The 27,562-nt window shown below is 41.1% G+C and overlaps 1 protein-coding gene across 3 annotated transcripts in view; it reads right to left on the bottom strand.

Annotated features, from left to right (window-relative positions):
* trappc8 (trafficking protein particle complex subunit 8) overlaps positions 1-27,562 on the bottom strand; it is a 186,117-nt gene that overhangs the window by 15,962 nt on the left and 142,593 nt on the right. For all 3 annotated transcript variants that reach the window (XM_063060131.1, XM_063060134.1, XM_063060143.1), the window contains 4 exons: positions 16,476-16,544; positions 16,319-16,377; positions 5,731-5,907; positions 2,539-2,640 (listed from right to left, as the gene is read on the bottom strand). In XM_063060131.1, the coding sequence (XP_062916201.1) occupies positions 2,539-2,640; positions 5,731-5,907; positions 16,319-16,377; positions 16,476-16,544 (407 nt within the window). The remainder of the gene's footprint in view (positions 1-2,538; positions 2,641-5,730; positions 5,908-16,318; positions 16,378-16,475; positions 16,545-27,562) is intronic.

The following is a 27,562-nucleotide window of genomic DNA, read 5'->3' as shown; positions in this document are numbered from 1 at the left end:
GTTAAGGGCCATATTATGCACAATCCAACATCTCCAAGGGAACTGTGGTGTGCAGAATATCCAGACTGTTCCCGCTCATTTCTTTTGAAATCTCTCCTCCTACAAATGCAATTTGCTAATCTGCTGGGCTCATTCTGGAATCCAAGGACGTGGTTAAAAAAAAATCACAGCCAATGCACCCTCATTCTCTGCAGCCACTTCTTTCACAACTTCATGATTTCTTCCAACATCCTGTCTAGAGGACTTGTTAGCCTTCAGTTTGCCTGGAATCTTTTCATTTTCACCTGTTATTATTAAAAGCATCATCTTCTATCAAGATGAGAAGCTTCTCCAAAATTTCTTCCTGTTCATTTGTTCATATTAATACTTCAGTTTCATCTTCCAAGGGACCAAATACAGCTACTCTCTTCCTTTTTGTACCCTTGAAGGGTTCTAAGTAAATTAGCAAGAAATATAAAAATTATTTTCTATACTTCATTAGTAATTGTATGTTTTTAAAAAATGCTTACCAATATTCTGACAAAATATTCAAAATTGGCTGTGTGGGAGAAGACAGAGAGTGGTAGTTGACGATTGCTTCTCAGACTGGAGGCCTGTGACTAGTGGTGTGCCTCAAGGATCTGTGCTGGAACCATTGTTGTTTGTTGTCTACATCAATGATCTAGCTGAAAATGTGGAAAATTGGAACAGCAAGTTTGCTGATGACACTAAGATTAGAGGTGTTGTGGACAGCGAGGAAGGCTTTCAAAGCTTGCAGAGGGATCTGGACCAGCTGGAAAAATGGGCTAGAAAATGGCAGATGGAATTTAATGCAGACAAGTGTGAAGTATTGCATTTTGGAAGGGCAAATCAAGGTAGGACATACACAGTAAATGGTAGGGCACTGAGGAGTGCGGAGGAACAAAGGGATCTGGGAGTTCAGATACGTAATTCCCTGAACGTGGCGTCACAGGTGGACAGGGTGGTAAAGATGGCTTTTGGCATCCTGGCATTCATAAATCAAAGTATTGAGTATAGGAGTTGGGATGTTATGGCGAGGTTGTATAAGACATTGGTGAGGCCAAATTTGGAATATTGTGTGCAGTTCTGGTCACCTAACTATAGGAAGGATATCAGTAAGATTGAAAGTGTACAGAGGAGATTTACTAGGATGTTGCCAGGTCTTCAGGAGTTGAGTTACAGGGAAAGATTGAACAGGTTAGGACTTTATTCCTTGGAGCGTAGAAGAATGAGGGGAGATTTGATAGAGGTTTACAAAATTATGAGGGGTATAGACAGAGTAAATGTGAATAGGTACTTTCCACTTAATTAGGAGAGATAAACATGAGAGGACATGGCTTTAGAGTGAAAGGGGAAAGATTTAGGGGGAACTTCTTCATTCAGAGAGTGGTAGGAGTGTGGAACGAGCTGCCATCTGACGTGGTAAATGCGGACTCACTCTTAAGTTTTAAGAATACATTGGATAGATACATGGATGGGAGAGGTCTGGAGGGTTATGGACTGGGTGCAGGTCAATGGGACTAGCGGAATAAAGTTTCCGCACAGACTAGAAGGGCCGAATAGCCTTTCTGTGCTGTAGTGTTCTATGGTTCTAAGATTTTGGTCTACCACTGATCTTCATAACAGTCTTTCAATGATACAGTTATAACTTAGTCATCCAGTACAGAAATATGCATTTCAACCCAACTGGTGCATGCTGACCAAGACGTCCCGTTCCAGGTGGTTCCACTCACAGTTTTTGGTTCATAACCTTCTAAACCTTTGTTATCCACATACCTGTCCAAGTATCTTTTAAAAGTTGTTATTGTACCTACTTACCTAGTTCACACCATCTTTTGTTTAAAAGTTTCCTCTCAAGTTACTATTAAATATTGCACTCAGGGTAAAGTCCACAAGCTCAGGTTTAAGCTCATAACCTTAAACACATACCCTGTAGTTACTGATTCTCAAAACCTGGGATAAAGACTGTGTGCATTCATCCTATCAACATCCCTCATGATTTCATTATACCTCTCAGTCTCCTGTGCTCAACTAGTTAAACGTGAAGGGTCTTGTTTGTTAGTTATCATCTCCCGTCTCTCACACACTTGTCACAGTCCCACACCCTTTACACACTCTCATTCTTTCCAGACCTGGTAATCTTCCATCCGTTAAACTCAGACAATGGGAACATCCCAACCTATTTGTACACCAATTCTTAATTACCTCATTGCCCCTTAATTGCCAGTGAACCCCATCATTACCACAGGAATTGCAGTAATTCAAGGAGTCACCTCGCTCCACTTTGGGATGAGCAAAAGCAGCTCATTCATTTCAAATTGTTTGAGCAACACTCGAACAATTTAAAATATAAAATTAGAAAATATTGACACTAGCATTTAAGTTGAAATACATTTAAATTAGACCCCCCCAGATGCCATGCAGGTGTACCTTATCTTGGCACCATTGGCACGAACTGATCCAACTTAATAAACTGATACAGCCTGTAATAAACTGATACAGTTTTTAAAAACTCTCAAAAAAGAGCAGTGGGTCTACCTGTACTTGAGGTAAAGAACAGGCTTCTTTCCCAATTGACTGGAGAGCAACATGAAGCTGGCCTTCCAAAATAAGCTGTTTATTATCCTCCACAACATACGCCTGTAACGAAAATTTTTAAAAAAACTTTACACAATGGCATTAGAATCTTACTCCCTCCCAGCAATTATACAGTGCCAGAGGACATTAATTATACCATTAAACACTAATGTCAACTGAGCATGGGACAAGAATACATCACCTGAATCAAACCTTTGCTTTCTATTATATACCATTTGTTCAACAGTAAAGACTCAGTCATTGCCACAGGACAACTGACTGCTTTGCAGTTAAGTTTTTTTAAGTCTAGCCACTGTTGCAGTGCAGTGTTTCTGTAAGCCTAACTGAACATGACAATCTGTCACAAAGATACAATACTGACTAGATATCTTATGTTAATGTTTTAATGAAACAAAGTGTTATGCTACATTCCCTGGTATTCTTCAAGAATGAAAAAATCTTGTATATCCACTTCGGGAGGAAGATTGCCTTTTATTTAACATCTAGTCCAAAATAGAGCAGTTGAATGCTTAGAGTTTTCCCTCACTGCTGCACTTCAATGCTGACCTAAAATTTTGTGCCCATCTCTGGGATTTGAACTCACAACTTACCAACTCAGGAGTGAACCCTCACTTGTCAAATTATCAATTAATCACAATCACCACAAACACCCCTTGGGTTTGAAAGAATGAAGGCAATTTCATGTTTAAAATAATTATCAAGCAAAATATAACACTCAGCTATGTAAGGAGATATCAAGGAAGCTGAACTCAAGCTTGTTTGAAGTATTACATTCTAAAAAGAATCTAAGAAATTCTGCAAATACTGGAAACCTTGTGCAACACACACACACACAATGCTGGAGGAACTCAGCAAGTCAGGCAACATCTATGAAGGGGAGTAAACAGCTGACATTTCGGCTGAAATCCTTCTTCAGGACAAAAATCAGAGTCCTGATGAAAGGTCTTGGCCCGAAACGTCGACTGTTTACTCTTTTCCATAGATGCCACCTGGCCTGCTGAGCTCCTCCAGCACTTTGTGTGTGTTGCTTTGGATTTCCAGCATCTGCAGATTTTCTCGTGACAGGAATCATAGATGCCGCCTGATTTGCCAGGAGAAAGTGAAATAGAGCTCAACTGGGGTTAAGGGAAGAAATTCCAAAGAGAGAAAGTTGAATAGAAAAGCAGAGTATCAGGGTACAAGGAATTAGATTTGGCAGAAAAGGGGCATGGCTTAGAATAGACTTCAGAGAAGAGGGACAGGCTGAATCTTGGAAGGATTTAAAAAAAAACTGGGATGAGAACTTTTTAAAAATGCATGGTTGCTTAATGTAAGGCTGAACACAAGCCTTGCCAATGACTTGCCCAATTCAAGCAAGAGTCTAGAACATATTGGTTGCAAGGTATACTGTTGGAAGGACAAATTACTTGTGTGGGATAAAGGTCACATGAGGAACCATTGTACCATTGGCCTAAGAGGTGATATTATGATAACATACAAGACTCGGGGAGCTTGATAGTATGGATGCCGAGAACATATTTGACATCAAAAGGGCCCCAAGCTTTGAATCAGTTCTGCTGAAAGGTCATTGACCTGAAATGTTGGCTACATTTTTCTAAACTGGCTGTGCAATTCCTATACTTTATTTTTCTTTCAGATTTCCAACATCTGTGGATTCTTGCTTTTTATTCCAGAGTAGCATCTACTATGAGCAACAGATCAAGGTTACCCAACTTGTTGGAGGAACTGTGCAAATCAGGCAGTATCTATGGAGGGGAATAAACAGTGTGTTTGGGCCAAAACTCCATCAGGAATTGATAAGTCTCAATGAAGGATATCAGCCTGAATTTGCTGAGTTCCGCCACCATTCGTTGCATGTTGCTCAAGATTTCCAGCATCTGCAGAATCTTATGTTTATAACAGCGTTGTTACTGTTTTTTTAAAATTAATGTCATGAACCTAATGGGTAGTTATTACATTAGCCTGCATCAGGGTTGACCACTGAAGTAGCCTGAGCTTCTATCCAGTTCTGCATGATACTTGATATACTATAATACAAGCAGTTTTTAATAAGCAGACAGGCAAGATTGCTAGCTTCCACACCTCTATCCATCTGCCAAAACATTATGCACACTTCTGTATCCATTTCAATGCTCTCAGGCTTAACATCACATACCTATAAGATTTCAGTTTCACCATAGCTCCAACACTGATATTTTAATTCCTATACCAACCCTTAGTCCTTCTTTACTTGTCACTACAAACATCAAAAACAACTGACTCATGTAATTGTACCAATTCAAATATTTCCATCTATTCCAATCTCCACCCACTGCACTGCGAACCAGGTCTTTCCAATTCTGCATTTCTCATATTCTCACCTGGTATCCACACTTGCCTTTCATCCAACAGACGTCAAACATCTTAGCTGTATCATCATTTATCTTTCAAAACACAACTTAAATTACAAATCTATAATTTGTTTCTAATCAACTGCCTCAATATCCATTTATCTGATTTTGGAATTATTTTGGAATATTTTTCTACGCTGGAGTTGCTGCTGTAATGGTAAATAATTGCAGAGAATTCAACTATGATGATGGGACAGAAGAATGAAAATTCCAATGCGATTATGAGCTAGGACTGGGAAAGCTGAGATAATGGGAGACACAAGAAATGACAAATTATTGGGACATCAAGAAGGAAAACCTCAGCTGCAACAAAACAATCCGTATAGAATCTTCTGCAATATCAATCACCAGGTTCTCAACGAAGGTCTTAGCTGGAAAACATATGCTTCTAGTTCACATACACTACCTGACTTAACAAGCATTTCCAGCAGTTTACTTTTAATGAAGGCAGCAATAAAGCCATTGAGTTCCCCAAATTGAATGGATCTACAGATCAATGAGAAGATGATGTTGTATTAAGGAACTGTTCACATACCAGCATGAATTACTAAACCTCTGAAGTCATTCACTCAATTTTCATCATTTGTGGCATGGTTGTGGCATAATTGAAGATTGAAGAAAAACATCATAAAGTCACTGCATTAATTTAGAAAGCGAACTAAATATATTGAGCTCCTCCAAGTTATAATCAGCAATACTTGCAAATGTACAACTCTTCAGCACAATTGTTAATTATACCAACCTTCCATAATACTATAATGTTCAGATCTACTTCATTACACTTCTGCACTAATTTCGTAACGTTGCCAGTTTTTGGTCTCCCAGCTCCCATTGTTGCCTGCAATGCAGTCTTTCGAGACTGTCCAGCGCTGCAACTTTGAAAGAAGAAGTCAGCACAAGGAGTGGTGGAACTGATTATCTAAAAAAACACAAAACGGAAATAACTCAGTGATGCAATCCAAGCAAAAAGTGTCATCACAAACTCTCAAGCATTCTAACACCCAAAAATAAAAACACAGAAGTTTATAACATCCCATGAGAGGCACAAAATGAAGTAAAATTTCTTGCTAAATATAAATGAAAATATAAACAGCGCTGGAATAACTTTAAAAAATGGACATGTGCAAAAGTGTGCATCACTGAAGAAGCCAGATTAAAATTAAAGGTCTCTTTATTCCCTGGTAAATAGTAACAGATGCACATGGAGGTCAGCTGATAAAGAGTTAACAATTTAATGAACTTGAAAATACATCTTTGGGGCTGGCTGGTGGCGCAATGTCATCAGCGCCGGACTCTGGAACAAAAGTTCCCTGGTTCGAATCCAGTCAGGGCTGCTCCCAAGTACGCTTTCCATCCGTGCCAGGTTGAGTGTCAAGATCGCAACTCGACCTCGTAAAATAAAGGTAGAGATACTGCGAAAATGCCTGTGTGAGGAGTGGCGCACCATACAGTCTCTCTCTCGCTCTGCGCCTTGTAAAGGCATGAAAAAGACATCATCCCGCCAACATTGTACACGTGCCAAAAAAAATCTTTGAAATGAAAAAATTTTTTTTATTTAGGAAGAGCTATATTTATCTTCATAGTATACTACCCAATTATCTGAAAAATACCACACCTTGTGCAAATCAGCAACAAATTTTGAGTTCCTGAACTTCTAAGAGTTCAAGGTCAACATGTTCCTGGAAGGGCAAAAGCTAGGGGTAACAATTACAGAGAAACCATTGATGTTGATGGATATTGAGGGAAGTACGGAGTGAAAATGGATAGGGAACTAATGATGAGAGAGACCCATCAATAGTAGGAGCATAAAAATGAAATTAGGAAGGTTAGATAGATCACACAAAAAAAAGACACACTAGCAGACAGGGTTCAGGTAAATCTGAAATCACCTTTTAGTCTGTTAAGGGCAAAATGTGGAGCTCATTAGGGACAACATAGGTATTCTGTGCCTGGAGCCAGAACGTATAGGTGAGGTTGAATACATTTCACTGCTGTTCAGAGGAAACTAAGCTTGTAGCTGGAGACCTTAGTTCCGGGGTCCCCAGCCTTTTTTGCACCGTGGACCAATTTAATATTGACAATATTCTTGCGGACTGGTCGACCGGGGGCAGTGGGTGTTCAAGTAGGGTTAAACTCACCTCAAAATGTCTTTTACAGTTAGGGTTGCCAACTTTCTCACTCCCAAATAAGGGACAAAAGTAGTAGTCAAATACGGGACACTTGTGTTTACCCCGAGAAAGACTACCATGACCATGAAGCCTTGTGCGGGCACCTGTGCGCGCATGCGTGACATGCGCATACGTGACGTGCACATGCCTGTACGTGCCAATTTCCCCCCACAAATCAGTTCTGGCTTAATCTTCCCAACTACACTGTACATACATTATTTCTACTTTATATAGGCTGTGTATTTATCATATCATTCCTGCTTTTACTATATGTTACTGTTATTTTAGGTTTTGTGTTATTTGGTATCATTTGGTAGGTTATTTTTTGGGTCTGGGAACGCTCAAAATTTTTCCCCATATAAATTAATGGTAATTGCTTCTTCACTTTACGCCATTTCGGCACGAAAGGTTTCATAGGAATGCTCTACCTTAGCGGGGGAAGTACGGGACAAGGGCGGTCCCGTATGGGACAAACCAATTTAGCCCAATATACAGGATGTCCCGGCAAACACGGGACAGTTGGCAACCCTATGTTCAAGTTCAACAATTCGTGACGGAATGAGGAACGGTACAGCTGACTCATATTGTTTCCTCGCAGCCCGGTAGCATATGCTTTGTGGCCCGGTGGTTGGGGACTGCTGCCTTAGTTAACAGGTGAAAAGCCTAGTGTGGGCCTCCTAGTTCAATGGCTAGGTGGGCTTGAAGGTGGATAAATTCCCAGGATCAGATGGTATCTGCTGTGGAAGGCAGGGAAGAGATTGCTGGAGTATAGGGCAGAGATTTTTAAATCTTTGCTGAACACAAGCAAGGTTCCAGGTGACTGGAGGATAGAAAATGTGGTCTCTCTTTTCAAGAAAGGTAGCAGGGAAAAGCCTGTAACTACAGACCTGTGATAGGGAATGTAATTGGAAAAACCAGAGGGAGAAGCTTGTTCAATTGGAAAGGCAGGGTGACAAACAAAAGGAGCTGGAAGAATTCAATTAGTCAGGCAGCATCTATGGAAAGAAGTGGATCAAAGATGTTTCAGGTTGAGACGCTTCAGCTGGACAACCAAGGGTCTTGATGCAAAACATTTACTATCCATTTCCTTTCATAGATGCTGCCTTAACCACCGAGTTCCTACAGCTCCTTTCTGTGTTGCTCAAACCTTCCAGCACCTCCAATCCTTTTTCTTTAACCAGGGAAGGCCAATATGTCTTTGCCAAGGGCAGACTCAATCACAATTTGAATGACTATTTTTGAACTGGTAACAAACTGCATTGCAGCAACACAGTACATATGGTTTATGGTTTATACTAATTTTAGAATGACTTGACACAATCCCACATGGTTCACTGTATCTAAAACCCAAGACAGACACAGTGGGTGATAGTAGAGGACTGTTTTTGTGACTGGATATTAGTAGCAAAGTCAAGCTTAGTAAGTGAGACGCCTTTTAAAGGTGAAATTTTCAGAGTACAGGGTACATGTTTCAGTCAAAATAAAAGGCCAGGATAACAGGTTCAGGGAATCTTGATTATCAAGAGATAGAGGCCCTGTTTAAGGAAAAAAAGGAGGTACATAGACAAGAAAGATCAAATGAAGTACTCGAAGTATAAGAAATTAAAAAGAACAGAAAAGGAGAAAATCAGGAGGGCTAAAAGAAGGCATGAGATTGCTCCAGCAGACTAGGTGAAGGAGAATCTTAAGGGCTTTTACAAATATATTAAAAAGAAAAGAAGAATATTAGTGGTCAAATTGCTCCTCTTGAAGATAAATATGGTCATCTATGCATGGAGCCGAAAGAGGTGGGGGAAGATCTTAAATTGATTTTTAGCATCTGTATTTACTCAGGAGACAAAACAGTAGTGAGATCATGGACCATATACAGATTGCAGAGGTGTTTGCTGTCTTGAGGCAAATGCGGCTGGACAAATTCCCAAGGCCTGACAAGGTGTTCCATCGGACCTAGTGGGAGTTTAGTGCAGAAACCAGAGGGGCCCATGGCTTTGCAGGAGAAGCCAGAGAGTGGTAGTAGAGGGTTACGACTCTGACTAGAGGCCTGTGACTAGTGGTGTGCTACAGGGATCAGTGCTGGGAACGTTGGTGTTTGTCATTTATATCAACAATCTGGATAATAAAATGGTAAACTGAATTGTAAATTTGCAGATGACACCAAGATTGGGAGTATTGTGAACAGTAAAGGGGGCTATCAAAGCTCCCAGCTGAACAAAAAAAATGGGCTGAGAAACGGTAAATAGAATTTAAATGCAAAGAAGTGTGAGGTAATGCACTTGGGGGGACAAACCAGAGTAGGACTTACACAGAGAAAGTAAGGTTACTTAAGTCCGTAGTTCTTTGAAATTGCATCACAGGCAGATAGGGTCAAAAGAGAAATTTTGGCGCATTGGTCTTTAAAAATCAAAGTATGAGTACAGAGTTGGGACATTATGTGAAGTTGTATAAGATGTAGGTGAGGCCTAATTTGAAGTATTGCATGCAGTTCTGGTCACCGATACAGGAAAGATACAAGACTGAAAGAGTACAGAGAAAAGGTTCTGCTGGGATTTGAGGACATGAGTTATAGGGAAAGAATGAACAGGTCAGGACTTTATTGCATGGAGTGCAGGTGAATGAAGGGAGATTTGATAGAGGTATATGTAGTATAAATAGGGTAAATACAAGCAGGCTTTTTCTACTGAGGTCGGGTGAGACTAGGACTAGAGGTCATGGTCGGGGAGAAGGGTCTGCACTGCACAAGCGCGTGACGTAGCGCGCCCAGGTTTAAAAAGAGAAAATTTCAACAGTTCTTGTTTCAGTCGAAGCAAGCAGCTGAGAAGAAGAGTGGAAGAAATCGGGTAGAAAAAGTCATTTTTTTTTTAAAACACTGCTCGGGTAGAAGGGTCTGCACTGCGCAGGCGTGTGACGTAGCGTGCCAAGGTTTAAAAGCAGACCTCCATATACAGCGGCCATCGTCAGAGTGGACTGAGTCAGAGTGGGACGGCTTTGGCTCAAACAGGCTTCGGCGAGAACAGGCAGAGGCCAGGGTAGGTTCTGGTAAGTTTTTTGTTCAGATTGTTTAGTGCAGTGAGAATGCCAGGCAGGATGTTGGAATGCTCCTCTTGCAGGATGTGGGAAGTCAGGGAGCCCTCTGGTGTCCCTGACAACGACACCTGCAAGAAGTGCATCCAGCTGCAGCTCCTGACAAACGGCGTAAGGGAACTGGAGCAGGAGCTGGATGACCTGCCGATCATTCGGGAGAATGAGATTATAGATCGTAGCTACAGGGAGGTAGTTACACCAAAGGAGCAGAGGACAGGAAATTGGGTCACTGTCAGGCGAGGGAAGAGGAAAGGGCAGGCAGAGCAGGGTTCCCCTGTGGCCATTCCCCTCAACAACAAGTATACCGCATTGGATACTGTTGGGGGGGATGACTTACCTGGGACTAGCTGCAGTAGCTGGATCTCTGGTACTGGGTCTGGCTCTGCAGTGCAGAAGGGAGGGGGGAAAAGAGGAGAGCGGTAGTGATAGGGGATTCGATAATTAGAGGTGCAGATAGGAGGTTCTGTGGTCGTGACAGAGAATCCAGGATGGTTTGTTGCCTCCCGGGTGCCAGGGTCAAGGATGTCTCTGATCGATTGCATGACATTCTGAAGTGGGAGGGTGATCAGCCAGATGTCGTGGTGCACATCGGTACCAATGACATAGCAAGGAAGAGCGAGGAGGTCCTGGAGAGTGAGTATAGAGAGCTTGGTAGGAAGTTGAAAAGCAGGACCTCGAAGGTGGTAATCTCAGGATTGCTACCTGTGCTACATGCCAGTGAGGGTAGGAATAGGATGCTCTGGAGGATGAACAAGCGGCTGAGGAACTGGTGTAGGGGGCAGGGTTTCAGATTTCAGGATCATTGGGACCTCTTCTGGGGCAGGTGGGACCTGTACAAGAGAGACGGGTTACACTTGAACTACAGGGGGGCCAATATCCTTTCAGGGAGGTTTGTTAGTGCTATTGGGGAGGCTTTAAACTAGATTTGCAGGGGGATGGGAACCAGAGTGCCAGAGCTGACAGTGTGGCTGGAGTGAAGATAAATGATGTTAAAAGTTCAAGCAAATCCGCTGATAGAAAGGTTGTGAGTGGTGGTAAAAATCTTCTGAGGTGTATATATTTCAATGCTAGGAGTATTGCGGGGAAGGCGGATCAGTTGAGGACGTGGATTGACACGTGGAATTATGACGTTATAGCAATTAGTGAAACTTGGCTACAGGAGGGGCAGGACTGGCAGCTTAATATTCCAGGGTTCCGATGTTTCAGATGTGATCGAGGCAGAGGAATGAAAGGTGGGGGAGTAGCATTGCTTGTTAGGGAAAATATTACAGCAGTGCTCAGGCAGGACAGATTAGAGGGCTTGTCTACTGAGTCCTTATGGGTGGAGCTGAGAAACAAGAAAGGTATGGCCACATTAGTGGGATTGTATTACAGACCACCCAATAGTCAACGAGACTTGGAAGAGCAAATCTGCAGAGAGATAGCAAGCAACTGCAGGAAACAAAGTTGTGGTGGTAGGGGATTTTAATTTTCCATACATTGATTGGGACTCCCATATTGTTAGGGGTCTAGGTGGTTTAGAGTTTGTAAAGTGTGTTCAGGAAAGTTTCCTAAATCAATATATAGAGGGACCAACTAGAGGGGATGCAATATTGGATCTCCTGTTAGGAAATGAGTTAGGACAAGTGACGGAAGTCTGTGTAGGGGAGCACTTTGGTTCCAGTGATCATAGCACCATTAGTTTCAATTTGATCATGGACAAGGATAGATCTGGTCCAAGATGGCCAAATTTGAAGAAATGAGAAAGGATCTAAAAAGCGTGGATTGGGACAGGTTGTTCTCTGGCAAAGATGTGATTGGTAGGTGGGAAGCCTTCAAAGGGGAAATATTGAGAGTGCAGAGTTTGTATGTTCCTGTCAGGATTAAAGGCAAATTGAAAAGGAATAAGGAACCTTGGTTCTCAAGGGATATTGCAACTCTGATAAAGAAGAAGAGGGAGTTGTATGAAATGTATAGGAAACAGGGAGTAAATCAGGTGCTTGAGGAGTATAAGTGCAAGAAAATACTTAAAGTAATCAGGAGGGCTAAAAGAAGACATGAGGTTGCCTTGGCAGTCAAAGTGAAGGATAATCTAAAGAGCCTTTACAGGTATATTAAGAGCAAAAGGATTGTAAGAGACAAAATTGGTCCTCCTGAAGTTCAGAGTGGTCGGCTACGTGCGGAACCAAAGGAAATGGGGGAGATCTTAAATAGGTTTTTTGCGTCTGTATTTACTAAGAAAACTGGCATGAAATCTATGGAATTGAGGGAATCAAGTAGTGAGATCATGGAAACTGTACAGATTGAAAAGGAGGAGGTGCTTGCTGTCTTGAGGAAAATTAAAGTGGATAATTCCCCGGGACCTGACAGAGTGGTCCCTCTGACCTTGAAGGAAACTAGTGTTGAAATTGCGGGGGCCCTGGCAGAAATATTTAAAATGTCGCTGTCTACGGGTGAGGTGCCGGAGGATTGGAGAGTGGCTCATGTTGTTCCGTTGTTTAAAAAAGGATCGAAAAGTAATCCGGGAAATTATAGGCCGGTGAGTTTAACGTCGGTAGTAGGTAAGTTATTGGAGGGAGTACTAAGAGACAGAATCTACAAGCATTTGGATAGACAGGGACTTATTAGGGAGAGTCAACATGGCTTTGTGCGTGGTAGGTCATGTTTGACCAATCTACTGGGGTTTTTCGAGGAGGTTACCAGGAAAGTGGATGAAGGGAAGGCACTGGATATTGTCTACATGGATTTCAGTAAGGCCTTTGACAAGGTCCCGCATGGGAGGTTAGTTAGGAAAATTCAGTCGCTAGGTATACATGGAGAGGTGGTAAATTGGATTAGACATTGGCTCAATGGAGGAAGTCAAAGAGTGGTGGTAGAGAATTGCTTCTCTGAGTGGAGGCCTGTGACTAGCGGTGTGCCACAGGGATCAGTGCTGGGTCCATTGTTATTTGTCATCTATATCAATGATCTGGATGATAATGTGGTAAATTCGATCAGCAAATTTGCTGATGATACAAAGATTGGAAGTGTAGTAGACAGTGAGGAAGGTTTTCAGAGCCTGCAGAGGGACTTGGATCAGCTGGAAAAATGGGCTGAAAAATGGCAGATGGAGTTTAATACAGACAAGTGTGAGGTACTGCACGTTGGAAGGACAAACCAAGGTAGAACATACAGGGTTAATGGTAAGGCACTGAGGAGTGCAGTGGAACAGAGGGATCTGGGAATACAGATACAAAATTCCCTAAAAGTGGTGTCACAAGTAGATAGGGTCGTAAAGAGAGCTTTCGGTACATTGGCCTTTATTAATCGAAGTATTGAGTATAAGAGCTGGAATGTTATGATGAGGTTGTATAAGGCATTGCTGAGGCCGAATCTGGAGTATTGTGTTCAGTTTTGGTCACCAAATTACAGGAAGGATATAAATAAGGTTGAAAGAATGCAGAGAAGGTTTACAAGGATGTTGCCAGGACTTGAAAAACTCAGTTACAGAGAAAGGTTGAATAGGTTAGGACTTTATTCCCTGGAGCGTAGAAGAATGAGGGGAGATTTGACAGAGGTATATAAAATTATGATGGGTATAGACAGAGTGAATGCAAGCAGGCTTTTTCCACTGAGGCATGGGAAGAAAAAAACCAGAGGACATGGGTTAAGGGTGAGGGGGGAAAAGTTTAAAGGGAACATTAGTGGGGGGGCTTCTTCACACAGATAGTGGTGGGAGTATGGAATGAGCTGCCAGATGAGGTGGTAAATGCGGGTTTTTTATTAACATTTAAGAATAAATTGGACAGATACATGGATGGGAGGTGTATGGAGGGATATGGTCCGTGTGCAGGTCAGTGGGACTAGGCAGAAAATGGTTCGGCACAGCCAAGAAGGGCCAAAAGGCCTGTTTCTGTGCTGTAGTTTCTATGGTTTCTATGGATTAAGGGTAAAAGGTGAGATGTTTAAAGGGAACACGAGGGGAAATTTCACTCAGAGGTCGGTAGAGTGTGAAATGAGTTGCCAGCAGAAATGATGGATGCAGGTTTGATTTTGACACACGAGAAATTTGGGTAAGTACATGGATAGGAGGGGTATGGAGGGCTATGGCCCAAGTGCACATCAATGGGACTAGACAGAACGGTTCTGCACAGAATTTTCCCCCATATCAGAGGTAGCTAAAACTAGACATACAAATTTAGGAGCAACACACACAAAATGATGGAGGAACTCAGCAAGCCAGGCAGCATCAATGGAAAAAAATACAGTTGATGTTTCGGGCCAAAACCTTTCAGCAGGACTGGAGAAAGCAGCCTTTCTCCCCCAGTCCTGCTGAAGGGTTTCAACTCGAAATGTTGACTGTACTCCACCCCCCCATAGTTGCTGCTTGGCCTACTGAGTTCTTCCAGCATTTTGTGTGCTGATCAGGTTTCCAGCATCTGCAGCTTTTCCCTTGTTTGTGATTTGAATACAAATTTAGGATAAGGAAGAAAAGATTCAGACTGGATACAAGAAGAGTTATTTTCACACAAAGAGTGACAAGTACCTGGAATACACTGCCTGAGAGAGTAGTTGAAGCTGGGTTGCTGACAGCATTCAAGGAGACTGAAAAGACTGCAGATGATGGAATCTGGAGCAACAAACAACCTGGTGGAACTCAGCAGGTTGAGCAATATCTGTGGGGATGGGGTTCGGTTGAAACTATCAGGACTGAAATTGGAGAGAAAAGCTTGCAAAGGTAAACAAGGAAGCGTAACACTGAGGAGGGGGTGGAAGATGACAGGCAGATGCAGTCAGGTTGGGAAGGGGGAGAAGTGGAGCAGGGAAACAGGATGATAGGGGGAGACAGACACAAAAAAAGTCTGAGCAAGCATCTAGATATAGGACTATATGGCCTGCCTCCTGGGAGAAAGATGTCCATTGGTCCAAAGTTAGGCCAAATAGCCTCGTTTCATCCGACACAATTCTATGACTGCATGGGTATACAACCCTTGCAAGTGCAGACGATCAAAATTTATTAATATACCTTCATTCCTCATTTAGCCATTTGTTCCTTGCTCGGATGTGATATCCCTAGAGGCTTGGAAAAGAATGCAATTTCACTGCATTACACCCTAATGCTGAGTGACATGAGCTTTGATATACCCTCGTGAATAAGAGCATCAATTCAAGAGAGGACGATCAAACTCAGATCAACAGGCTCTGAATCAGAGGCCACAGCACATAATTCATGGTGGAAGGCCTCTTAGTCTCTTGAGAAAGTGCAAGCATTATTGCTGAAGAACCACTGGGAGCAGTTCAACAAAAGGTTTATATACTAGAACCTAGAAAAGGCAGGTTGTAAATGAAGAATATTTGAACTGATTAAGCTTGTATCCACAGGAGTTTATAAGAGGAGATAAGTTAACCAACAGATTACAAGCGGTTTTGACAGGTTGGATATGAAGATAAGGGGCAATCTAAGTAGGGATCATTTTAAAAATGAGCAGTCACTCATTTAAGACAGATGAAGTGAAAGTGAGGGCTGTGAATCTTTGAACTCTTGTCAAATAGCACTGTAAGTCTTTGAATACTTTCAACAGAGTTGAAGATAAATAGTTGATAAGCAAGATGGAACAAAGAGCCTGCAGGTATCTGAATCTGCTGGAGGAACTCAGCAGGTTGAGCAACGTCATTGGGAAGGGGAGGAAGAAATTGTTGATGACTCTGTTTGAAACCCTGCAGGGTTTCAAGATTGGTAAGTCATAGAAAATGGGATTCTATCAAACATTATCATTTCCCTCCCACAGATAAGTGGAACTCCTCTTGTAGATTGTTGCACTTGGTAAGTGAGGATGGGCAAATTAAAGAGATAGGTGAGAATGTTGTGTTGAAATTACAATCAGAAGAGATCCAAGTGGCTGCTTGAGTCATGAATAGAAAATTAAAGATGATCATGGTCCATCTGACATGGCCTGAAAAATCAACCTATTTTGTCTTAAAATGTTAGCCATTCAATATAAACAAAACCTGCAGCTACTTCAAGACCTATCAGAATGTCCAATTAATGTTTAATTGCTGCTTAACATCCCATGATTCGTTGAAAGTAACACTCATGAACAGACAGAGCTAAAGCCTACTCACCTGCTCATTTCCCAAAACGATATCTGCAAATATATACCTTCCTTCTGTACATGAGGTAGCTATGGAAGCAAAAACATTATCATGATTGCCCTTCATTTTGTGATTACAAATGCAGTCACATCAAGACATGAGAAAAATCACTCTAATTTGAGCTCACCTTCTGAATGCTGACATCTTGTTGCCCTAAAACATAGTTTTGCCCTCTCCCGATTGCTGAGCTTTGCACCTGTAATTTAATAATCAATGCTATTTACTGTTTGACTAGCCACACAGTCACAGTGCTCATTTTACTCTGCAGTTTATTCCAACTGAATAAAGACACACAATGGAAAAATGCACATTTTAAAAACAGTATTAGAGGAGCTACAAGGTCTAATTTACCCAACAGAGTAGGTTGACCTCACTCACTATGAAGGCATGTGTTTACCATGGAAGGTTAGCAGAAAAACTTTTTATGAAATGGGTGTTACCTCAGTGGCTATTTAACTTCCCAGCCCCGACGACTTTGTGTTGTGGGAATAGAGTGGAGCAGTCAGGGGAAACCCATGCAGTCATAAGGAGAACATGAAAACTCCGCAAAGTTAGCACCTCAGGTCAGGATTCAAGTCATTACTGGAGATGTGAGACAGCAGCTCTACTAGCCGCACCACCTTTCTGCTCATTTACCGCCTTATGCCACTCAATCGTGTATACCACCAACAGGATTCTGCTCAGCCTCCTCTGCTTCAAAAAAAAACAAACCCAGCCTATCCCAGTCTCTCAATTAAACCCCTCAACCCCAGACAACATCCTGAAGTTCTCCGCACCCTCTCCAGTGAGATGTCATCCTTCCTAGAGGGCGACTATCAAAAGTGTACACAGCTCTGGCCTAACTGTTGTGCCACCATAACCTCCATGTTCTCATATTCTGTGCCATGGCTATCGGAGGCAAGTACCTCATTATGCCTTAGAACACAGAACAGTCAGCACAGGAACAGATCCTTCAACCCACAGTGTTGTCCTGAATTAAATTAGCACAAATGCTCAATTCAACTAATCTCTTTGCCTATACAGTGTTATATCCTTCCATCTACTGCACATTCGTGTGCCTGTCTAAAAGGCCTCTAAAATCCCCCTAGCATATTTGCCTCCACCACGACCTCAGGCAGTGCATTCCAGGCCTCCACCTGTGCTCTCACCTTCAGAATGCTGGAAAAACTCAGAGGTCCTTCTACTGGTGGGGTGAACATTTTTCAGTGTGTCCCCAAATTGGCAATAAGCTTCTAAAAAATTATTTCACATGCCATGGTAATTTTGAGCAGAAATTATCATTGATTAATGAATTATTAACAATAATTATGGACTTCCAGGAAAAAGGATGACTTCTTTCTTTCTTTTTTTTTATTGAGTAAGTATACAAAAAAGGTAAGCCATATAAACATTAATACAATGTTAAAGTATAATAAAATTCCAAAAGATAACAATACCAAAAAGAAAATACTACAAACAATGTAATTTAAGCATAAGAAACCAAGATAACATAATAGTATACTAAATTTTATATATATCAATGAAAAAAAAAGAAAAAAAAACCCCCAAAAAAAACCCACCGTGCAGCTAACTAAAAGCAAGGCAAAGCAATGGGCTAATTTGAAACCAAACAGAGTTAAACTTAAAATCACGTCCTCAATCCCGACCTCCATTAAAAACAGTGAAAAAAAAACAAGAAGGGTAAATATTACATTAAATGAAAATATCGAATAAAAGGTCCCCAAATCTGTTCAAATTTAAATGAAGAATCATAAAGGTTACTTCTAATTTTCTCCAAATTCAAACATAAAATCGTCTGAGAAAACCAAAAAAAAGGTAGTTGGAGCATTAAGCTCTTTCCAATGTTGTAAAATACATCTTTTCGCCATTAAAGTAAGAAATGCAATCATTCTACAGGCTGAAGGGGAAAGATTACTAGAAATTTTAGGTAGTCCAAAGATAGCAGTAATAGGGTGAGCAGAGATATCTATATTTAATACCTTAGAAATAATATTAAAAATATCTCTCCAAAAAGTTTCCAAAGTAGGGCAAGACCAAAACATATGAGTTAAAGAGGCTATCTGCCCCGAACATCTATCACAGAAAGGATTAATATGCGAGTAAAAACGCGCTAACTTATCTTTGGACATATGTGCTCTATGAACCACTTTGAATTGAATTAGGGAATGTTTAGCACAAATAGAGGAAGTATTAACTAATTGTAAAATCTGCCCCCAATCATCCACAGAAATGGTAAGCCCCAATTCCTGTTCCCAATCTACCCTAATCTTATCAAATGGAGCTTTCCTGAGTTTCATAATAATATTATAAATCATAGCCGATGCACCTTTCTGACATGGATTAAGGTTAATTATCGAATCTAAAATATATATAGGAGGAAGCATTGGAAAGGAAGAAAGTATAGTACTTAGGAAATTTCTAACTTGTAAATATCTAAAAAAATGTATTCTTGATAAGTTATATTTATTAGATAATTGTTCAAAAGACATAAGGGAACCATCTAAAAATAAATCCAAAAACCGTAAAATACCCTTAGTCTTCCAAGTTTGAAAAGCGCGATCCGTAAAAGAGAGAGGAAAAAATATGTTACCTAAAATAGGAATCGCTAACCCGAATTGATTAAGATCAAAAAATTTTCTGAATTGAAACCAAATGCGCAAAGCATATTTAACTATCGGGTTAGAGACCTGCTTAAGACGTTTCGAATCAAAAGGAAGAGAGGAACCTAAAATAGAACCAAGTGTATAACCCTGAACAGATTGTAATTCCAATGCTACCCATTTAGGAATAGATAGTATGTCCTGGTCAAGTAACCAAAATTTCATATGTCGAATATTAATAGCCCAATAATAAAATCTAAAGTTAGGTAATGCTAAACCTCCATCTCTCTTAGCTTTCTGTAAATGTATTTTACCCAGTCTCGGATTCTTATTCTGCCAAATAAATGAAGAAATTTTAGAGTCAACTTTATCAAAAAAAGATTTAGGAACGAAAATTGGTAATGCCTGAAACACATATAAAAATTTTGGCAAAAAAAACATCTTAACTGCATTAATACGACCAATCAAAGTTAAATATAAGGGAAACCATTTAGATGAAAGTTGAGTAATATGGTCTATTAATGGTAAAAAGTTAGTCTTAAATAAATCTTTGTGTTTACAAGTAATTTTAATCCCAAGATATGAAAAGTAATTATTAATCAATTTAAATGGAAATTTATAATATAAGGGAAGATGTTTATTAATCGGAAAAAGTTCACTCTTACTAAGATTTAATTTATAACCTGAGAAAAGACCAAATTGTGCTAATAACTCTAAAACAGCAGGAATGGATCTCTCAGGATTAGAAATATATAAAAGTAAATCATCAGCATAGAGTGATAATTTATGGGACTTTAATCCCCGAGTTATCCCAGTAATATTTGAAGATTCTCGAATAGCAATTGCAAGAGGTTCTAATGCAATATCAAATAATAGGGGACTAAGAGGACAGCCTTGTCGAGTACCACGAAAGAGAGGAAAAAAAGGTGAGTTTAAAGAGTTAGTACGAACCGAGGCTACAGGGGAGTGATATAACAGTTTAATCCAGGATATAAATTTCAAGCTAAAATTAAACATTTCAAGCACCTTAAATAAATAAGGCCATTCTACTCTATCAAAAGCTTTCTCGGCATCTAAAGAAATAACACACTCAGGAACATTTTGTGAGGGAGTATAAACGATATTTAACAATGTACGAATATTATAAAAAGAGTAACGACCTTTAATAAAACCCGTTTGGTCTTCCGAAATAATAGAAGGAAGTACTTTTTCTAGTCTATTTGCTAATAACTTAGAAAAAACTTTAGAATCAACATTTAATAAAGATATTGGTCTATAAGATGCACATTGAGCAGGGTCTTTATCCTTCTTTAGTATTAAAGAAATTGATGCTCTATTAAAAGATTCCGGAAGTTTACCAAGTTTCAAAGAAGCCTCAAAAACCTTACAGAGCCAAGGAATCAATAAAGAAGCAAAACATTTATAAAATTCAACGGTAAACCCATCAGGGCCAGGAGCTTTCCCCAGATTCATAGAAAAAATAACATTCTTAATCTCATCCATTGTAATGGAAGTATCTAATAAAGAAGACATATCCTATGAAATCTGAGGGAAGTCTAACTTATCTAAAAAATCATTCATATATTTAGAATCTCGAGGAGACTCTGATTGATATAAAGAAGAATAAAAATCACAAAAGGTTTGATTAATCCCCACATGATCCAATATCAATCGATCATTTTGGTTATAAATCTGATTGATTTGAGATTTAACATAATTAGATTTCAATTGATTAGCCAGCAGCTTGCCAATTTTATCACTGTGAACATAAAAGTCACTTCTTGTTTTCTTTAATTGGTTTACAATCGAGGACGAGAGTAGTAAACTGTGTTCCATTTGAAGTTCAGTTCTTTGTTTGTATAACTCCTCAGAAGGAGCCATAACATATTTCTTATCAATTTCTTTAATCTTGTCCACAATTGCCATCTCCTCCTGCTTCTGTTTCTTCCTCAAAGCAACGGAATACGAAATAATCTGACCCCGAATATAGGCTTTAAAAGTGTCCCAAAGAGTGTTAACCGAAATATCTTCTGTATGGTTAATTGTAAAAAAAAGCTCAATCTGTTCATTCATAAAATTAACAAAGTCCGAGTCCTGAAGCAACAGCGAATTAAACAGCCATTGTCTATTGTTTGGTATATTGGCCATAATTTTAATAGAAAGCTTAAGTGGAGCATGATCCGAAATGGTTATAGAATCATAATCACATTTAATCACTGAAGGAATGAGACGAGAATCAATGAAAAAATAATCAATTCTTGAATAGGAATGATGAACATGTGAAAAGAAGGAAAAATCTTTTTCCTGAGGATGCAGAAAACGCCAAATGTCCGTCGACCCAGAATCAGAAAGGAAAAAATTAATCAGATTTGAAGATTTATTAGGTAAAGTCCGTAAAGGAGCCGAACGGTCCAAAGCTGGAGACAAACAGGTATTAAGATCTCCGCCCCAAATCAATGAAAACTCGTTCAAATTCGGAAACTGATCAAACAATGATTTATAAAATTCCGGACAATCCATATTAGGAGCATAAACATTAACCAAAACTACTTTTTTATTAAATAGTAAACCACTAACCAATAAAAATCTACCATTCGGATCAGAGATAATATCCTGTTGTGTAAAAGTAACTGAGGAATCTATAAAAATAGAGACGCCTCGAATCTTAGCATTGGAGTTCGAGTGAAATTGTTGTCCCTTCCAGAATTTGAAAAAACGTAGTCTGTCCCCCCTCCGTGCATGGGTCTCTTGTTAAAATAAAATTTGTGCTTTAAGTCTCCGGAACACTTTAAAAACTTTTTTCCTTTTAATAGGATGATTAAGACCATTAGTATTCCAGGAGACAAAATTAATAATAGACTCCATAAATCCTAAAGTCAACCCACAACAAGGAGGATTGACGATAGGCGCGACCCACAAACCCGGAGCTGACCATAGAGAAAAAAAAACTCAGAGGTAATGGAGCGAGTCAAGAACGCGACTTCACTCCATGAGCGCTACCGGAAGTCTGGAAAAAAGGATGAGTTATGGTTTGTTTCGGAGAAGGGAGTCTGAGAATCGGAGCGGGAGTGTGGAGGAAGCCATTTTTGAATTTTTCGGGGTTTTTTCCCCCATCAGCATTCAGAGAGGCGGGACTGCACAGGCGTGTGACGTCGGGCAGTGAAGCGCAGAAGACTTAAAAGGAACAGAGCCTTATATACGGGGCAGCGGAGTTTGCGGGCGGCAGAGTGAGCCGGGAGCACAGTGAAGGCTTAAGGGCTTCGGCTCAACGGGCTTAGGCAGAAACGAGCCAGGCGAAGAGGGTTTGGTATTCATTTTTTGTTGTTATTTGAGAAGGGCAGTATGAGTGTGAGGGCAGTTTGTTGTTCTCGGTGCTAGATGTGGGAGGTCCTGGAGTCTCCAAGCCTCCCGGACGTCCACATCTGCGCCAGGTGTGCTGAGATGCAGCTCCTAAGGGACTGCGTTAGGGAACTGGAGCTGCAGCTCGATGACCTTTATCTGGTCAGGGAGAGTGAGGAGTTGATAGACAGGAGTTACGGGCAGGTGGTCACACCGGGGCCACGGGAGGCAGACAAGTGGGTCACGGCTAGGAGAGGGAAGAGGAAGAGTCAGGTAATAGAGAGTACCACGGTGGCTATGCCCCTTGACAATAGGTACTCCTGTTTGAGTACTGTTGGGGGGGGGGGCAGCTTACCTGGGGGAAGCAACAGTGGCCGTGCCTCCCACACAGAGTTCGGCCCTGTAGGGTAGGGAAAGGAAGAGGAGGGCAGTAGTAATAGGGGATACGATAGTAAGGGGTTCAGGTAGGCGATTCTGTGGACGCAGTCCAGAGACCCGAATGGTAGTTTGCCTCCCTGGTGTCAGGGTCCGGAATATTTCTGATCGCGTCCAAGATATCCTGAAGTGGGAGGGTGAGGAGCCAGAGGTCGTGGTACATATAGGTACCAATGACATAGGTAGGAAAAGGGAAGAGGTCCTGACAGGAGAACATAGGGAGTTAGGAAGGGAGTTGAGAAAAAGGACTGCAAAGGTAGTAATCTCGGGATTACTGCCTGTCCTACGCGACAGTGAGAGTAGGAATGCAATGAGGTGGAGAATAAATGCGTGGCTGAGGGATTGGAGCAGGGGGCAGGGATTCAAGTTTTTGGATCATTGGGACCTCTTTTGGCACAGGTGTGACCCGTACAAAAGAGACGGGTTACACTTGAGTCCTAGGGGGACCAATATCCTGGTGGGGAGATCTGCGAGGGCTACTGAGGTGACTTTAAACTAGAATGGTTGGGGGGTGGGAATCAAATTAAAGAGGCTAGGCGAGAGGAGGTTAGTTCACAACAGGGGGATGGGAACAAGTGCAGAGAGACAGAGGAGTGTAAAATGAGGGTAGAAGCAAAAAGTAGTAAGGTTGAAAAGTAAAAGTGGCAGGCTGGCAAATCCAGGGCAAAAATCAAAAAGAGCCACTTTTCAACATAATTGTATAAGGGCCAAGAGTGTTGTAAAAGCAAGACTGAAGGCTTTGTGTGTCAATGCAAGGAGCATTTGTAACAAGGTGGATGAATTAAAAGTGCAGATTGTTATTAATGAATATGATATAGTTGGGATCACAGAGACATGGCTCCAGGGTGACCAAGGATGGGAGCTCAACATTCAAGGATATTCAATATTCAGGAGGGATAGACATGAAAGAAAAGGAGGTGGGGTAGCATTGCTGGTTAGAGAGGAGATTAACGCAATAGAAAGGAAGGACATTAGCCGGGAGGATGTGGAATCGATATGGGTAGAGCTGCATAACACTAAGGGGCAGAAAACGCTGGTGGGAGTTGTGTGCAGGCCACCTAATAGTAGTAGTGAGGTTGGGGATGGCATTAAACAGGAAATTAGAAATGCGTGCAATAAGGGAACAGCAGTTATAATGGGTGACTTCAATCTAAATATAGATTGGGTGAACCAAACTAGTAAGGGTGCTGAGGAAGATTATTTCTTGGAATGTATGCGGGATGGTTTTCTGAACCAACATGTCGAGGAACCAACTAGAGAGCAGGCTATTCTGGACTGGGTTTTGAGCAATGAGGAAGGGTAAGTTAGCGATCTTGTCGTGAGAGGCCCCTTGGGTAAGAGTGACCATAATATGGTGGAATTCTTCATTAAGATGGAGAGTGACATAGTTAATTCGGAAACAAAGCTTCTGAACTTAAAGAAGGGTATTTTGAAGGTATGAGATGTGAATTAGCTAAGATAGACTGGCAAATGATACTTAAAGGGTTGATGCTGGATATGCAATGGCAAGCATTTAAAGATCGCATGGATGAACTACAACAATTGTTCATCCCAGTTTGGCAAAAGAATAAATCAGGGAAGGTAGTGCACCCGCGGCTGACAAGGGAAATTAGGGATAGTATCAATTCCAAAGAAGAAGCATACAAATTAGCCAGAAAACGTGGCTCACCTGAGGACTGGGAGAAATTCAGAGTCCAGCAGAGGAGGACAAAGGGCTTAATTAGGAAAGGGAAAAGAGATTATGAGAGAAAATTGGTAGGGAACATAAAAACTGACTGTAAAATCTTTTATAGATATGTGAAAAGAAAAAGATTGGTTAAGACAAATGTTGGTCCCTTACAGACAGAAACAGGTGAATTGATTATGGGAAACAAGGACATGGCAGACGAATTGAATAACTACTTTGGTTCTGTCTTCACTAAGGAAGACATAAATAATCTTCCGGAAATAGTAGAGGACAGAGGGTCTAGTGAGATGGAGGAACTGAGGGAAATACATGTTAGTAGGGAAGTGGTGTTAGGTAACTTGAAGGGATTAAAGGCAGATAAATCCCCAGGGCCAGATGGTCTGCATCCCAGAGTGCTTAAGGAAGTAGCCCAAGAAATAGTGGATGCATTAGTGATAATTTTTCAAAACTCTTTAGATTCTGGACTAGTTCCTGAGGATTGGAGGGTGACTAATGTAACCCCATTTTTTTAAAAAGTAGGGAGAGAGAAACGGGGGAATTATAGACCGGTTAGCCTAACATCGGTGGTGGGGAAAATGCTAGAGTCAGTTATCAAAGATGTGATAACAGCACATTTGGAAAGCGGTGAAATCATCGGACAAAGTCAGCATGGATTTGTCAAAGGAAAATCATGTCTGATGAATCTCATAGAATTTTTTGAGGATGTAACTAGTAGAGTGGATAGGGGAGAACCAGTGGATGTGGTGTATTTGGATTTTCAAAAGACTTTTGACAAGGTCCCACACAGAAGATTAGTGTGCAAACTTAAAGCACACGGTATTGGGGGTACGGTATTGATGTGGACAGAGAATTGGTTGGCAGACAGGAAGCAAAGAGTGGGAATAAACAGGACCTTTTCAGAATGGCAGGCAGTGACTAGTGGGGTACCGCAAGGCTCAGTGCTGGGACCCCAGTTGTTTACAATATATATTAATGACTTAGATGAGGGAATTAAATGCAGCATCTGCAAGTTTGCGGATGACACGAAGCTGGGTGGCAGTGTTAGCAGTGAGGAGGATGCTAAGAGGATGCAGGGTGACTTGGATAGGTTGGGTGAGTGGGCAAATTCATGGCAGATGCAATTTAATGTGGATAAATGTGAGATTATCCACTTTGGTGGCAAAAACAGGAAAACAGATTATTATCTGAATGGTGGCCGATTAGGAAAAGGGGAGGTGCAACGAGACCTGGGTGTCATTATACACCAGTCATTGAAAGCGGGCATGCAGGCACAGCAGGCGGTGAAAAAGGTGAATGGTATGCTGGCATTCATAGCAAGAGGATTCGAGTACAGGAGCAGGGAGGTACTACTGCAGTTGTACAAGGCCTTGGTGAGACCACAGCTGGAGTATTGTGTGCAGTTTTGGTCCCCTAATCTGAGGAAAGACATCCTTGCCATAGAGGGGGTACAAAGAAGGTTCACCAGATTGATTCCTGGGATGGCAGGACTTTCATATGATGAAAGACTGGATCGGCTAGGTTTATACTCATTGGAATTTAGAAGATTGAGGGGGATCTTATTGAAACGTATAAAATCCTAAAGGGATTGGACAGGCTAGATGCAGGAAGATTGTTCTCGATGTTGGGGAAGTCCAGAACGAGGGGTCACAGTTTGAGGATAAAGGGGAAGCCTTTTAGGACCGAGATTAGGAAAAACTTCTTCACACAGAGTGGTGAATCTGTGGAATTCTCTGCCACAGGAAACAATTGAGGCCAGTTCATTGGCTATATTTAAGACGGAGTTAGATATGGCCCTTGTGGCTAAAGGGATCAGGAGGTATGGAGAGAAGGCAGGTACAGGGTTCTGAGTTGGATGATCAGCCATGATCATACTGAATGACGGTGCAGGCTCGAAGGGCTGAATGGCCTACTCCTGCACCTATTTTCTATGTTTCTATGTTTATAGGGTATTCATTGTTATAACATTAAAAGTATAAGTGATTGAAATAAATGAAGCATTTTAGAAAACTTGTTTGAAAATCATTAATATGAAGCTTTTAAAATTAAAAATAACCATTTCTAAAAGGTATTGCTCATAGTCATAAACACAAAGTCATACCCACTGCAGGCATAAACACAAGTCTGCAGCTGCTGGAAATCCAAAGCAACACACATAAATGCTGGAGGAAACAGCAGGCTAGGCAACATCTATGGAAAATAGTAAACAGTCAACATTTCGGGCTACGACACTTTACCAGACTGCATTCATATCCAAGTTGTTAATGAATGTAGCAAAGTGCAAGCTTCCCAACAGCAGTCCCTTTTCTACACTACAGACCACAAGCCACCAGTCACAAAAATAACTCTCCACCATCATCATGCCTCTCTTTAGCAAGCTAATTTTAAATCCACTTTCCCAATGAGCTCTAACCTTTTAGGTCAGTTTTCCATGTAGGATATGGGTGAAGCCCATTGCACAAAGCCACGTGAGGAAATTTTGTTAGCTTTAAATCTTTAATCCTATTGGTCAGGCAGGACCCTCCATTTAGCTAACTGATTAATCCTTGCCCTTGCAGTTGATCCAGACTAGAATTTTCTCCAATAACTTCACTTCCTCTGAGATTAGACTTACAGGCCTATCATATCCTGTCACTTTTACTTCAATAAGGTACCATATTTTCTATCCTCCAATCAATTGCACTTTGCCTTTGGCCAGAGAACCTGAGAAAACAGGAACAGGAGTAGGCCATGGGTCCTTTGAGTTTGCTCTGGTTTACTCCCAAGTTTCAAAGATGACCGGGTCAGGGTTGCCTAGTTGTAGGCATGCTATGATGGTGCCAGAAGTGTGGCAACACTTGTGAGTTGTCCCCAGCACAATCCTTGCTGATTTGATTTGACACAAACATCACTACATTTGAGGTATATGTGACAAGGCTAATCTTCCTTCCAATATGATGATGGTTGATCTATCTTGGCCTTAACGTCTTCTGTGTCATTATCTCCACATTCCTCGATCTATCAAATATATATCCACCTCCGCTTAAAATGATTCAACCTCCACCACCTGCCAGGGCAGATTTACCACCCTATGTGAGAAGAAATTTCTCCATATCAGTCTTAAATAACTAGTTATATCCCTTTTTAAAAAAAAAACTGGACACAGTGGCCTCAATA

The sequence above is a fragment of the Mobula hypostoma genome, chromosome 1 (assembly GCF_963921235.1).
Source record: "Mobula hypostoma chromosome 1, sMobHyp1.1, whole genome shotgun sequence".
In the NCBI taxonomy this organism is placed as follows: Eukaryota; Metazoa; Chordata; class Chondrichthyes; order Myliobatiformes; family Myliobatidae; genus Mobula; species Mobula hypostoma.
This window is presented reverse-complemented; position numbering and strand designations above follow the sequence as displayed.